This window comes from Podarcis gaigeae, assembly GCF_964106915.1.
Source record: "Podarcis gaigeae genome assembly, chromosome: Z".
Classification (NCBI taxonomy): Eukaryota; Metazoa; Chordata; class Lepidosauria; order Squamata; family Lacertidae; genus Podarcis; species Podarcis gaigeae.
Genome location: NC_139691.1, coordinates 9187622 through 9203300, shown reverse-complemented (window position 1 = coordinate 9203300; position 15679 = coordinate 9187622). Strand labels below are relative to the sequence as shown.

The window sequence follows — 15679 nt, the reverse complement described above, 5'->3', positions numbered from 1 at the left end:
GTGGAGTAAAATTATAAACAGTTATCTTTAACTAGTATGTATATAACTCCTCCCCATCATTATATGACTTATATTGGAGGTTGTAGTAAATGTCTATCTTTGTTAACATATGATGTAAATGGCTACCATATTACATCAAGTTTATCTTTCTTTGCAATTCCTGTAGCTACTCAATTTGATATGTCTGTTGTGATATGTATGTTTGCATGTCTGTGTGTTTTGTACTTCCCTTTAATGGTTGGCTGGCTGTAAATAAATATTTGATTGATTGATTGATTGATTGATTTGCTTTAAGCACTCTGCAAAACTTAAGTAATATTGTTATGCATTCTCTGCTCCCTTCCATACATTTCTTCCAGGGCTTACGAGGCGTTCCTGGGATTGATGGTCCAGAAGGAAAGCCTGGTACACAGGTTCCCATTCTATACTACCTACTTTACTATCCTTTTGACTTGATCTGGCCCTTGCTGTGCTAGGCAGGATCTGGGGTTCATTTGCTTGAATAAGGGTGGATGGTCTGTATCCAGCCCAAGTCAATTCCATGCGTATTCATTCGTAAATCCATTCTGTATCAATCTGCACTTTGAAAAAAAGTAAAGAAAGTTACACTGGGGTTTGTTTTTTTCAAGCCAAGGTATACTCAAAGTAGTAAATCCATTTGAATTAATGCACCTAAGTTAGTCATGCCCATTAACTTCAGTGGGTCCTCTCTGACTATGACTAGTACCAAATGTAACCCATTTTTTAAGAAAGCATTTCCCCCACAAAATACACATTTTTGTATGGTAAGAGTAGCTCCACCCGAGCTTCTGGCGCACCGCGATCTCAGCGCAAGCAAGGTTCTTACCGGGAGGGGAGAACCTGAGCTATTTTGGAGGGTGGGGGCAACTCCAGGGCGCGGAGACCCCCAAAAATACTTCTGGAGGGTGTTCAGAAGGTCTGGTTCCTGGCACGACCAGGAGAAAGATCGACCCAGCCGCCAGGTAACCTCTAAGAGGTGAAGAGAGCGGCGGAGAGATCTTGCAGGTCGAGGGACGCCATTACCTACCTCCAATTAGCGAAGCCCTGAGCCTGCGGAGAAAGCGGTCCGTTCTCAAACTAAGAACTCCGAAACGAAAGAAAACATTCCAATTTGGTGGTCAAAAGACCAAACAACAACAAGGAAGTCTCGGAGCAACAAAGAGGAGTGAACGGAGTTTAGCTGAAAACCGAAAATCAACCCAGACGCAGCGCGACGCCAGTGTGAGAGGAAAGTGAAAGTGAGTTGCCTTGGTGGATAAGATACCTCCTCTCAGCCGTCCCCTCAGGACAAAAGGGGGGAAAAATTGTGGTGTACTGTTACAGAAGGGGGGAAGGAGAGAGGCCAAGGAAAAATATCTGGAGGGAGGCGTCCTCGGCGAAACGGAGGGGGAAAGGAGGAGAAAAGACGCTTCTTTGTTCTTTGTTCTGTGCGATAAACGCAAGGGATTCCAAACAGGAAGAGAAGCCCCTGCCGCCATTAGAAACCTTTGAGAGTGAATCTGGCAATAGGCGGAAAGGGGAGAGGAAAAAAGGACAGTGATATATACCAGCGAAACCACCACACCGTAGGTGATTTTCTCTTCTTTCTATTACTGAGGCGCTTGACTTCTTTTTCTTTTCCTTTACTGGACTGGAACATGAAAACCGGAATTTTCAAATATTGATTTACGTGAGTGATTAAAATCAGAAGAACTAAGATAAAGGGACATTTTAGAAAGAAACTGGGACTGCTATCTGTTTATGAAAGACTGAATTGATACCTTGGAACTATAGGGGAGAGCAACCTTGGGAGAGGAGACGCCGAAAAGCTAATGTTAAATTAAGGATCTGGCGACATCTAGTGGCGAAATGAAGATTGTTTAATTCTTTGACCGGTTCCCCTTCCCCTTCTCTCTCACCCCTTCTCTCTCTCCATCTCCTTTACTCCCCCTAATTGTTTTCTATCTTCCCCTTGCTTTTCGGTTTTGCGATCCCTTTGTTAGTTGTTTCCGAGCCACCACCCAGCCTGATTGGAGGAAAGAAGACCAGTTGATTGAGGAATAACTGGACTGGGTGGAAGAGGAATTTGAAGGACTTAAGGGCAAAATTTCTATAGTGTCTACAGTGATTATAAGGAAAATATAAATAAGGGTTGGATAACCCAGGAGGGTCAAGGATAGAAAGTCAACATAATAAAGACTGAGAAGACTGATAGATATAACAAAAGAGTTAGAAAGAAACACGGAGGGAAGGCACCGCCAGGGAGGGGTGGGAACACAAAAATAACAGGATGTCGCATACAGGAAAGAAGGGAACAAACGGGGGAACTCCTAGCGATAGAAGGGGGTCGAAACAAGAGGCAGACTTTAAGACCGATATTTTGAAGGTGCTTGCTGAAATTAAACAGAGTCAAACCAACGTAGAACATAAGTTAGAAAAAGTAGATAATAGGATTGGGAGATTGGATAAAAAGATGGACGAGACAGTGAATGAACTAAAAGGCCAAATAAAAGAGATATTTAGGGGAACACAGCTCAATGAAGAAGGATTAAAAAAGACTAGATCGGAGTTAAAGGATATTAAAAGAGAAAAGGAAAAGATGAAAGCGGAAGTGATGGATTTAAATAAGGCACAGGAGGAGATGAAGGATATTATCGCAATGAATGAATTGAGGCAGAGGGAGGTGAACTTAAGATTGAGGGCGGTGCCAGAGACACAAAATGAAAATGTTAAGGAGAAATTAATAAAGGAGTTAGCGGAATGGATGGGGATGACAGTCGAGGAAATGGCCAAAAATGTGCAGAGTGCATTTAGAACGCGGGTCAGTTCAACAAGAGTAAAGAAATATACAGGCGATTGCCTGATAACATTTAAGGATAAAGAAATGAGGAATAAGATACTCTTAAGGAATAGGGAAAAGAGATTGAATATAGAGGGAAATTATATTATTATCTTTAAAGACGTCCCAATCAGACTACTTAAACGTAGAGATTCTTATAAATTGTTGGTGCAAGCACTGAAGAAAAATAAAATTGAATTTAGATGGGAATTCCCGGAAGGGTTATCCTTTATATATAGAGGCAAGAAGCATAAGCTATCAAACCAGGAGGAAACCGGGAAATTCTTGAGGAAATATAAAGAATTAAGGGTGGAGATGAACGGAAAGGGGGGAGCGGAAGGAGGAGCCTCAGGAGAATCTGAATCAAAAGAAGAGGAGGAAGGGGGAGGGAGTGGACCGGACGAAGAGACAGAAGGAGAGCCAGAAGAAGAAGATCCAGGAAATTTATAAAGATAAGGAAAATTTAAGGGAACAATAGAAACAATGGGGTTAAAAATCTGGAGTTGGAATATTAATGGGATGAACGACAAAAAAAGAGGAATAAAATTGAACAATATCTGAAAAAGAAAAATCTAGATATTATTTGTCTCCAAGAAACGCACGTAGCAAGAAGGCACAGGAAAATACTGATTAATAGGAGGTTAGGAAAGGAATTTGAGTCTTTGGACAAAGAGAAGAAAAGAGGGGTGTTTTTTATATCAAAAATAAGATTGAGGCTAAACCAATATTTAAAGACGAAGAGGGCAGAATAATAGGGGTCCGTATCAATTGGCAAGGAGAAAATTTGGTGGTAATTGGGGTATATGCCCCAAATGATAATAAGTCGGAATTTTTCAAAAAATTGGAAGAGAAAATATGTGAATTTGTCGATCAGAAAATTATTCTAATGGGTGATCTGAATGGGGTGGTCTCTCTAGAAGCTGATAGGTGTAGGGAAGGAGGAAGTAAGAATGGGAAGCTACCAAAATCCTTCTTCTCAATGGTAGATAAAGGTAATTTGATAGATATTTGGCGTCTTAAACACCCACTGGATAAACAATTCACCTTCCACTCCGAACCAAACCAGTCGTTGTCACGTATTGATCAGATATGGATCTCAAGTGAATTATGCCCAAGAATTAAACTAATAGAAATAAGACCGAGTGTATTCTCAGATCATAATCCGATGGAGTTGGAATTAAAAAGCCTGGAGCCAAGAACTTTTAGATGGAGATTAAAGGATTATCTGCTGGAGGATCAAAAAATTGTTGAGATAGCGCAGGAAAAACTAAAGCAATATTTCATGGAAAACCGCGGTAAAGGAACAAAAGCTAACGTAGTATGGGAAGCAAGTAAGGCAGTAATAAGAGGTTATTTTATCCAGCAGAATGCAATCAAAAACAAGAAGAGAGAGAAAGGGAAAGATGAGATTTTGAAGCAGATAATGGCAAACGAACAGAAATTATCCCAAAAACCCAATTGCCAGAAAGCAAAAGAAAATATAAAAATTTTACAAGCTCAATTTGCCACAATAATAAACAGAGAGGTTGAATGGAATATAAAAAAATTAAGACAAAAAAAACTTCGAGTTTGCAAATAAGTCAGGCAAGTGGTTAGCATGGCAAATTAAAAAGAGGAAGGAAAGGAGCACAATAAACAAAATAAAGGTGGGAGAGGAAGAGAAATCAGATCCTAAAGAAATTAGGGGAGAGTTTCTCAATTATTATAGAAGATTATATTCCAACAAAGAGAAAATTAGTTTAAGGAGAATAGAGAGATTTCTGAAGGATAAAGGGGCGAAAAAAATCTCAATGGAGGAAAGACAACAGCTGAATACCCCAATAGGAAGTGATGAAATAGAAGACGTAATTAAAGAGTTAAAGAGGGGAAAAGCCCCAGGTCCTGATGGATTCACCGCAGGTTATTACAAAGAGATGAAATCCATTTTGGTGGGACCTCTGAAAGAAACTATGGATAACATTTTAAGGAAAGGAGAATTCCCAGAGACCTGGAAAGAGGCATACATTACGTTTATCCCCAAGCAAGACGCAGATTTAACTCAGGTTAAAAATTATAGACCGATCTCACTGCTAAATGTAGATTATAAAATATTCGCGGGGATCCTTGCAAAAAGACTGAAGAGGCTACTATCAGAGACTATTCATAGGGATCAAGCGGGATTCCTGCCAGGACGGCAGATGAGAGACAATACAAGAAATATAATTAACATGCTAGAGTATTTATCTGTCAAGATTAACAAACAGGCCATAATGATGTTTGTCGATGCCGAGAAGGCATTCGATAATGTTATTTGGGACTTTATGTTGAAAAATTTAGAACATATAGAAGTGGGGGAGGATTTCTTTAATGGAGTAAAAGCCATATATACAGATCAGAAAGCCAAGCTGATTATCAATAATATAGTGACAGAAGAGATAAAGATACGAAGAGGAACAAGACAGGGCTGCCCGCTCTCCCAGCTTCTGTTTATAATGACCTTAGAAGTGCTACTAAACTCTATAAGGCAGAACCAAAAAATAAAAGGAGTGTTAGTTGGGCAGAATGCATATAAGATCAGAGCCTATGCGGATGATGTAGTAATAATGACAGAAGAACCAACAACTGCAACAGGAGAGATATTAAAGGAATTAGATCAGTTTGGAGAGGTAGCAGGGTTCAAATTAAATAAGAGTAAAACAAAAATAATAGGTAAAAATTTGGATCAGAAACTAACAGAAACAATTCAACAACAAACACAAATAGAAGTGGTTAAAAAAGTGAAATATCTTGGCATTTGGATAACACCTAGGAATATAGATCTGTTTAAGAATAACTATGAATCGACGTGGAGGGAAATAAGAAAAGATTTGGAAATTTGGGGAGGGCTGAAACTGTCGTTTTGGGGAAGGATTAACACAATTAAGATGAATGTGCTGCCGAGGTTGATGTTCTTATTTCAGACTATCCCTATAATTAAAGGAAGCCGAATCTTTAAAGAGTGGCAACGAGTGTTGTCGAGATACATATGGCAGGGAAAGAAGCCTAGGATTCAGTTTAAACTATTAACAGACATAAAAGAAAGGGGGGGCTTCGCCTTGCCGGATGTGAAATTGTATTATGAGGCGGTTTGCCTATGTTGGGTCAAAGATTGGGTAAGGCTAGAGAACAGGGAATTATTAGACTTGGAGGGTTACGATAACAACTTCGGCTGGCACGCCTACTTATGGCGGGATAAATGGAAGATACATAGGGGATTTGGGAATCATATTTTCTGAGGACCTTTAGTTGAAATATGGGATAAATATAAAAATCTGTTGGAACCAAAAACCCCACATTGGCTTTCACCTCTAGAAGTCATGTGTGCGAGGACTATTAATATGAGAAGTAAATGGGCAACATATAACCAGTTAATAATTAAAGAAGATGGGAAATGGATTGTACGACCATACGACCAGGTTAAAGAACATGTCTATGACTGGTTACACCATCTCCAGGTGAACCAAATGTTCAGGAAGGATCTTAAAGAAAGAGGCTATGCAGAGAAGGAATCTAAGTTTCAGACGGAGATTATAAACAAAGAAGAAAAAATTGTTTCGAAAATGTATAGGATACTGTTGGATTGGAGTTTAGGGGATGAGGAGGTTAAGTGTGTAATGATTCGCTGGGCAAAGGATGTAGGACATAATATACTATTTGAAGATTGGGAAAAACTCTGGAAGGAAGGACTAAATTTCACGGCGTGTGTAACGGTAAAGGAAAACATAATGAAGATGTTTTACAGATGGTATTTAACACCTATGAAATTATCGAAAATGTATAAGGTGGATAACAAGTGCTGGAAATGTAGGGTTAGTGAGGGCTCCTTCTATCACATGTGGTGGGAGTGTGGAAAAGTTAAACAGTTCTGGGAAAAAATCTATATAGAACTGAAGAAGATTTTAAAATATACGTTTCCAAAGAAAGCAGAATTTTTCCTACTAGGTATATTGGGTTATGAGATAAGAAAAGAAGATCGTAGATTAGTATATTATGCAGTTACAGCAGCAAGAGTAATGCTGGCCCAGATGTGGAAAAAGCAGGAGACACCAACGGTGGAGGAATGGAGATTTAAGCTGTTGGATTATATGGAATTGGACAGACTTACAGGCAAAGTAAGATACATAAGAGACCAAAAGTTCACTGTGGATTGGGGAAAATATGTAGATTACTTGGAACTTATTAGTCAAGGGAAAATAACGCTAAAGGGATTTAGAGACGCACTGTGAAAGATTGTGAGTTATTGTTTAAAGAGAATAGGAGACTAAATAATATGTAAGGTTAATATACACTAAGAAACGTATATAAAAAGGTACAATGACAATATATACTAAGAAATGTGTAATTTAAAGTGTTACTTCGAATGATTTTCGGGAAAGCTAAAGGAAGTTTTGAAAATGAAGATTAAAAAATGTGACCAAAGTGAAAATTAAGTTTTTATATATTTCTCTTACTTTTATTTCTTTCTTTATCTTTATTTGTCTGTGTAATACTTTTACTTTTGTATGTTTATATGTGTGTGTGTGTACATACTCTTTACTTCCATGAAATAAAAAAATTTAATTAGAAAAAAAAGAGTAGCTCCACCCACTTTTTGCCTCTGGCCCTGTCGGCCACTAGCATATCACCCTTGGAAGGCTGTCCATCAGGGAATGCAGACTTCAGGCTGAAAAAGATACTGTACCTCCTGCTCACACCTCTAGCAGCAGTGCATTTCCCCCAGTAATTTTGGAACTTGCATCTAGTTATGGTACGTTTTAAATTGCTTTGGGGTGCCGCATGAGAAACCATTAATAAATGAAATATAAAACGCTGTTGCTGTTCTTAAGCATCCCTGCATAGCTTCTGCCCTTGGGTGGTAGGTCAGAATGTGGAATAGAAGTCTTCATGCCATCTTAGCAGCAGAGCATCTCTCTGCATGCAGAAAGTCCCAGGTTCAGTCCTTGACATCATATCTAGATAGGACTGGGAATGACCCCTGTTTGAAACCCTGGAGAGCAGATGTAGACAAGATTGAGCTAGATAGACTCGTGGCATGATTCAGTCTAAGACAGCTTCCTATGTTCAGTAGCAGACCTACGTCTTGCTGCCCTGAAGCTTGAACTGTTATAGGGGCCCCTTCGCAACCAGCAACAAGGTCTGGGTAACCATCATTATCTTCTTCAATGTGTTTGTTTACAACAGTCTTTACAACATCTGGGCTACTGACTTGTTGAAATATATGCACACACACACACACACACACACACACACACACACACACACAAAAAACAATTTTCAGTCATGCAACTCAAATAACACCCAGGCTTCCACAACCTCGGCCCTCCAGATATTTTGAGACTACAGTTCCCATCATCCCTGACCACTGGTCCTGCTAGCTAGGGACCATGATGGGAGTTGTAGGCCAAAAACATCTGGAGGGCCGAGGTTGAGGAAGCCTGCACTAGACCCATTTAAAAAAAAAAAAAAAAAAAAAACAAGGCCCTCTGAGATTGGGGACCCTGAAGCTAAAACTTCATTAGTTTCATAGTAAATCCGCCCCTACCTATGTTCCTATCCTTAATGTTGTTTTAACTTATCCTACAGGGTGTTGTTGGTGCCGTGGGGAGCTCTGATCAGCAGGGTCTGACTGTGAGTAGAAGTGTGTGTGTGTGTGTTTGTGTGTGTGTGTGTGTGTGTAGTGATTCCGAGCTTTTCCACCAACACCAAACAGAGTTATCTGGTCCTCCCAAGCTGCAACAGTTGTAGTACATTGTTTGGCTACATACCATCAAAACTCCAGGTGTCATTTGCCCTGCAGTCTCCTTGGGGGCCAGTAATTGCCTTGCCGGATCAGAAATCGCTTGCCAAAGGCTGTTTTTTGTTGGTGCAGGCAGGCTTGCTACTGTCTGGTCGGAATGCTGAATGGATCAACCATCCTGAGAGGGAGGGATGAAAAGACCACCCCCGGGCACTGCTCCAGCTTTACTTTTCATACACCCCCAACCCTGCCACAGTATGATGTTTTCATATGTTAACGTTGCTTATTCTGTTCTACTTCAGTTGTCGCCAGGGCAGGACATAGTGATCACTGCTTCATCCCCATCACCTAAATTGGTATTACATGCAATGAATCTACAGCTAGCTGCCAGTCATCCTTTCTGCCCTGTGTCCATCTGTAACAAAACTTCTCTCCTGCTGCTAGTAATGCCTGCAGTGTTTTTATTTGTTCTCCTCCTATTTTCAGGGCTTTGTGGGCTTTCAAGGTGACAGGGGACACGATGGACCTCCTGGATCAATGGTAAATGGAGTCTCCTACTGTGTGTGGATACAGAAATGTGCAAAAGCTCTCTGAAGCTTGCCTGTGGGAAATGAAGCATCAAGTTGTTGGTGTTGTTGTGGCATCAAGTTGTTGTTGTTGTTGTTGTTGTTGTTATATTTATATACCACCTTTCCTCCAAGGAGCTCAAGGTGGTATACATGGTGCTCCCTCCTTCCATTTTACCTTCACAAGAACCTGTAAGGTAGGTTAGGTTAAGAGACGGTGACTGGCCCAAGGTCAGCCATTGAGCTTCATGGCTGAACGGAGATTTGAATTCAGGTCTCCAGTGTCCTAACCCAACAGCCTAACCAGTATGCCACACTGTAGCCAATAGAAGAGGTTGTGGTGTGTGCTTGGTTGCAGTTTTTGTATGGTGTCCCAACAGCTTTTCTGTTTTCAATGTGCCCATGATCACTAAAAGTGTGATGAGCTTTGTACTGGAGGGGGGAACTGTGCAGAGTCAAAATCTGAGGGTTGTAGAGGGGACCTCTCCAACTTTGCTGGCTCTCTTCAGGGGATGGACCCTCTTCTCCACTCTTCGATGGTACCCCTAGAAGGTACCCCTAGAAGGTTTCCATCTCTACAAAAAGTAATGAAGCTGCTCCATTAGCTTTGTTGCCAGTACCACACCCAATTTAAGGTGTTAACACTGACCTGAAGAAACACATCTGGCCTCAAATGGCAGAAGGAGACCTTCTCTCATCTTAAACTGCCCAGGTGTTAGGATCAGCAGAGTAGGTCCCATTTGTAGTTTTGCCACGTGCTTTGCTTCAAAGGATGGAGGCACACAAAAGGACCTTATTTTCAGTGGCCCCCACATGGTGGTATGATCTCTCCTCTGTAGCGTATTCTGCACCATCACTTGCATGCTGTACAATGATTGGTCAGAAGATGGACCTCTTTACCCAGGCCTTTGTTTGAGTAGTCTTCTCTCCACCGTTGTTACTGTGCTGAGTGGTGAATGTGTTGCCCAAGAATCCTGCAAAACTAGAGCTGGCACCAGTGACAATTCATGGGTGCTCCCAGTGTTATGCATCACCAAAGTCAGCAGGTAGTTTTTCATTGCTTGGAAAGCCCGATTGCTTAGCTAAGCCCCAGATTATGCCCTCTGGAGAAAAACTTCCATCTATTAATTAGAACTTGTTTTGATGACTTCTCTTTCTGAACAGGGCTGCCCCGGAAAAACAGGGGTCAACGGAGAACCAGGTTCACCAGGACTGAGGGTAAGAGCTGATAAAAATAGATTGTTCAGAGTATTCAGATTTTATTCTCTCTGTATTATTTTGTCACACCCTTCATCCCAAAGGACAGTGCAATTAGACCAGGTAAAAACAGTTAACAATAAATTTCTAAAAGCAGTTAAACACCAGCTGATAACTTCTAAAAGCAATCACTTTCTATCAAATCTAATAATTTCGGGGCTGTCATGAGCAGTACGTTTTATTTTTCAAAATGCCTGGACACATAGGAATGTTTTAAAATTCCTTCTATGAAAGTTATTAATGCAGAAACTAACAATGATTCAAGACAATGATTTGAGTTTCTGTGTTTATCTTTTCTTCCCCACTTCCCATTCCAGGGCCTTCCTGGCAAACCTGGTCTAGAGGGGCTGCAAGGGATTGTTGGCATCAACGTAAGTGTTGGCTCTTATCCAGAGAAGGGATGAGAGACATTAAGTTCACTCCACATTTAAATGAGAGCTTACTTAAGATTGTTGAGTTGTAAGCAACCCTAAGAGCTATATTAGTCCAACCCTCTGCAATACAGGAACCACAGCTTCAGAACCCCTGACAGATGACCATCCAACCTGTTTAAAAACGTCTAATGAAGGGGAGTCCACCACCTTCTGAAGGAGTCTGTTCTGCTGTTGAACAGCTCTTACCATTAGAAAGTTTTTCCTGATGTTTAGCCGGAATCTCTCTTTTTTTGTAAGTTGAATCCATTGGTTCGGCTCCCACCATCTGGAACAGCAGAAAACAAGCTTGCTACTTCTTCCATGTGATAGTCCTTCAGATATCTGAAGATGGCTGTCATGTCACCTCAACCATTCCTCACAAGGCTTGGTTTCCAGACCCTTGATCATTTTCGTTGTCCTCCTCTGCACGTGTTCCAGTTTATCATCAGCCTTCTTAAATTGTGGTGTCCAGAATTGGACACAGGACTCCAGGTGGGGCCTGACCAAGGCAGAATAGAGCAGTAGTATCATCTCTCTTGGTCTGGACACTATACTTCTGTTGATGCAGCCTAGGGTTTCATTAGCTTTTTCTGCTGATGCATCACACTGTTTACAGTGTGTTAAGCTTGTGGTATACTAAGATCCCCAGATCCTTTTCACATGTAATGGAGGGCTTATGAACTTGACAAGTGTTGTTAAACCCTTACATTCCAGGGCTATCCAGGATCATTTGGCGACAGAGGAAAGTCTGGTCCCAGGGGCAAAAAGGTAGGGGCTGTCATAACATTTGGCGTCAGGAGATTAAATGTTTTCCAGGGCCAAGCAACATTACTATTTATTTATTTACTTTTGCAGATTTATGAATTGTTCCATAGCCAGAAGCCATCCAAGCAGAGCAGAATAAAATCAAATGGGATATGATACAAAAGATGCAGACCCTAAAAACGAGATAAAATTTAAAAGACACAGATTCTTAATATTGACGTTTCAATATTTTAATGTTGTATTTTAATTTTGTTTTTAAGTTGTAATCATTCAACTTGTTTTTATTATTGCTTGTTAGCCGCCCTGAGCCCAGCCTTGGCTGGGGAGGGCGGGGTATAAATAAAAATTATTATTATTATTATTATTATTATTATTATTATTATTATTATTAACAATATGAAATACAAAGATACAAAGTGCCATACTTTTCTGTGTATAAGACGCCCCCATGTATAAGATGCCCCCTATTGGGGGGGGCTCAAATTTAAGAAAATGGGGGGAGATGACACAGAGTTGTTGAGCTTTTTTGTGGAAGATTGCCCAGAATTGTTCGGCTTTTTTTAGCGAGGAATGCTGAAAATCGCTCACCCACACGCGTCACAAAATTCGCTTTTCATCTGTCCCCTCACCGGCAGAAGCTGCCAATCGCCTGCCCAATTCTCACAGCATCAAAACCACCCATTGACACAGCAACCAATAACATGCACAATAGCTGCTGGCAGCTGTGGCAGCAACCTACGAAAATTCCACCGTAGGCACTACCTATGTATAAGACGACCCCCATTTTTAGCAGGATTTTTACAGAAAATAAACTAGTCTTATACACGGAAATGTACGATATCTACAAGCAATAAAACCATTTCTAAATTTGTTTAGTTAATATTCTGTAAATGATTGTGTGGTCTTAAACAAATATGTCACCAGCTACTGCTTAGTTATTAAGATGCGAAGTACATGTCTTAATCTCAGCTGGTAGCTTATTCCAGAGGGCTAGAGCTGCAACACTAAATAGCATTGTGCATACTATTTAAAAATGTGATTAGGACATACCACCTCCCTTTCTTAAACAATAAGCAGCTGTGGAGAGTGTGGGATCTGCACTGGAACACAGGGAGATTGTTCCCTGTGTGTCGTATGCAAACACTGACCTCATTTGCGGCAAGCCTTGTGCAGGGCTCAGGCTGAATGATGATGAGGAGCAGTGCTCCAGTGTTGCTTCAGCAACAGCTAAGCGTAGACTGAGCCCAGTATAGGAGCAAATAGTTCTGTCTCAGTGATAAGAGCTACCAATAATAAATTGGGCCTTTGCCCAGCCTTCTCCAACACTCTTTCACTCTAATGGAGAGGGGGAGGCTCTGGTTGTACTGGTACTTCTGTGATGGCATCCTCTGAGTCAGGGGGAATAGCAGTGTTATTTCCTTGGGCCTGAGGGGGCATTGGTACCGGGCCACCTCTTGTGGAAGTGTTTTTTGTAGCATTGTATGTAATTCTTCTGAGCAAGTATCCACAATCTCATCTCCTAATGAAGGGGAATTAGATCCCAGGGTTGCGACACCATGGAAATTTCCTAACGAGCTATCCCTCTTCCCCAACATGCTATTTGCTCACAAAAAAACCCTACTTACCATATATTTCCATGTATAAGACTAGGGTTTTTTTAAACCAAAAAAATAGGTTTAAAATTGGGGTTTGTCTTATACACAGGTAGTGCTGAGCACTGGCGGAGAAAGAGGAGTGGGGGGGAGCGCACCGCTCCAGGCAGGACCACCCCAGTGGGGTGCCATTGCAGCTGCCCCACTGCCCACACTGGGCACCACGCCCCTGCAGGTGGCTTGCCACGCCCCCCAGGACATGTCCTGGCCCCTCCCCTGCCTGCTCTTCCCCCCCCCCCAGTGCCAGAGCATGAAGCTCCGCCACAGGTGCTGAGGGGTGTTTTCTTAATTTGGAGTCCCCCAAAATATACATGGGGGCGTCTTATACACAGAAAAATATGGTACATCTATTGTCAGCAGGTATTAGTGAGATCTGTGTGCATTTGTGCATGCACTAACCGTATGGGGGGGGCATACTACCACTGATGGTGCTGCTACTGTATGTAAGGAAGTGATCTCATAATAAACCATGCCTTCCTGTCCTCTCTTCTCTCTACTCCCCCCACCTTTTGCCATCTTCACAGGGACAGCCTGGAATCCGAGGCCCCACTGGATTTCCAGGAAAATCTGGTTCCAAAGTGAGTGTCATTTTCTGCTGTGCTCCCTTACTCCTAAATGGTTGGGGGCACCTTCTGTTGTGTGGGCAGGGTGGTCCCTCCCCTTACCTGGCCAATCCCTTGGCAACGCCTCCCCAGTCGGGATTGGGCGATTGGCTGAAGTGGAGATCTCCAGGTATCCAGCCTGGGGAGGGTGAAGCCAGCCCCAACTACCAGGAGCCACACTGGGATCCGGGAGGCTGCGTGCAACCACGCAAAAAGGCGCCCCCCCATTTGATGTGGGGAGAGGTCATTCTCCTGAAAACCAGTTTTGGGGAAGCCACACAAGGGGAGAAGGCTCTTGTGCTCGGGTTCTGCTTGTGGGTTTCCCCATAGGCATCTGGTTGGACAGTATGAGGACAGGATGCTGATGGGCCATTGGCCTGATCCAGCAAGGTTTCTACTTATGTTCTTAACTTCTATTGGGCTACATTGGGATCAACTGGGAGACAGAGTTCGTTTGCAGGGTTAGAGAGTCCATTCCCTCCAACATTTTCCCAATGAAAATAGGGATGTCCCACTCCAGAATGATAATTTTACTATTTATACCCCACACATCTTACTGGGTTGCCCCAGCCACTCTGGGCAACTTCCAACATATATAAAAACATAATAAAACATTAAACATTAAGAAGCCTTCAGATGGCTCGGTGGTCGGATAACTCCATACCCTCCAACTTTTCTCCAATGAAAATAGGGACAGCCTAAGGAAAAGTGGGATGTTCTGGGATCAAATCAGAAACCGGGATAGTTTCTCTAAATCAGGGGTCAGCAACCTAAGGCCCATGGACCAGAAGTGGCCCGTGGAGGTCGTTTGACCGGCCTACAAACTGCCCCCGAACCAAGTTACCCACTTGTGCGCTGCGCTAAACCGGCACAGTGTGGCGGAGGACTCGCTTCCGCGTTGCCAGAAATCGCATTTGTGCAGATGCCGAAAATTGCGGGCGCATGCACTTGCGTGCAATCTGGCCCACAAAGGGATCTCTGTGGGACCGATCCAGCCCAGGCAAGATAAACCTTGCCAACCCCTGCTCTAAACCTGGAAAATAGGGACACTTGGAGGGTCTGAGAGTCCTGAGTGGTCACTTGGCAGCAGAGGGTTTTTTTTACCTTGTTTGGTTTTTCTCCCTACATAGGGTCCACCAGGGCCACCTGGCATGAAAGGCCTTCCTGGCCCACAGGTATGTTCCCCTCCTCACAAAGTTTTCATCTCCTTTTTTTAAAAAGTAACATATATTTTATTTTATTTTATTATTATTTTATTCCATTCCATCATACATAAGTTGACCTGCTCACCCTTACACTAATCCTGATCACCTGGGCCTGCATAATGTGTGCCTTTGTGTTAAATCTTAGCTGTGGGTGAGAGCATGTCTCTACACTAAGGGCGGCTAAACTATGGCCTTCCAGGTGCAACTGAACTATGACTCCCATAGTCCTTGGCCATTGGCTGATGGCAATTGGAGTCCCAAAACATATGGAGAGCCAGCCCCCACAGTTGTAGTTTTAATAAAGGAGAATGAAATCCTTTTCTTCCTATTCTTTGTGACCAAAACAGACCTAACACAGCAGGTAAGTGATTGGATCTTTCAGCAGTGTGGGTGGGGGTGGGCAGAGTCAGAGCTGTGGCACCTGCAGAAAAGTTCCCACTTTACTCTCGCTGCCACTGTCCATATCAACATGCCAATTTCTACTGATTAGCCACATTATTATTATTATTATTAACAGTCATTCATCACTTACTGCAGAAAATGCCTCAAAGCAACCTGCAATGATTAAAAAAACCATACAAATGCAAATGCAATATTATAAAAACATACAACCTATTCCACCTTA

General features: G+C 42.2%; 1 protein-coding gene across 1 annotated transcript in view; it reads left to right on the top strand.

The window, feature by feature from the left end:
- Positions 1 to 15679, top strand: part of LOC310836416 (uncharacterized protein) — a 161811-nt gene that overhangs the window by 105408 nt on the left and 40724 nt on the right. Inside the window, exons 30-37 of the mRNA XM_083721576.1 lie at positions 360 to 413; positions 8441 to 8485; positions 9081 to 9134; positions 10325 to 10378; positions 10735 to 10788; positions 11545 to 11598; positions 13772 to 13825; positions 14980 to 15024. Of these exons, the coding sequence (XP_083577702.1) occupies positions 360 to 413; positions 8441 to 8485; positions 9081 to 9134; positions 10325 to 10378; positions 10735 to 10788; positions 11545 to 11598; positions 13772 to 13825; positions 14980 to 15024 (414 nt within the window). The remainder of the gene's footprint in view (positions 1 to 359; positions 414 to 8440; positions 8486 to 9080; positions 9135 to 10324; positions 10379 to 10734; positions 10789 to 11544; positions 11599 to 13771; positions 13826 to 14979; positions 15025 to 15679) is intronic.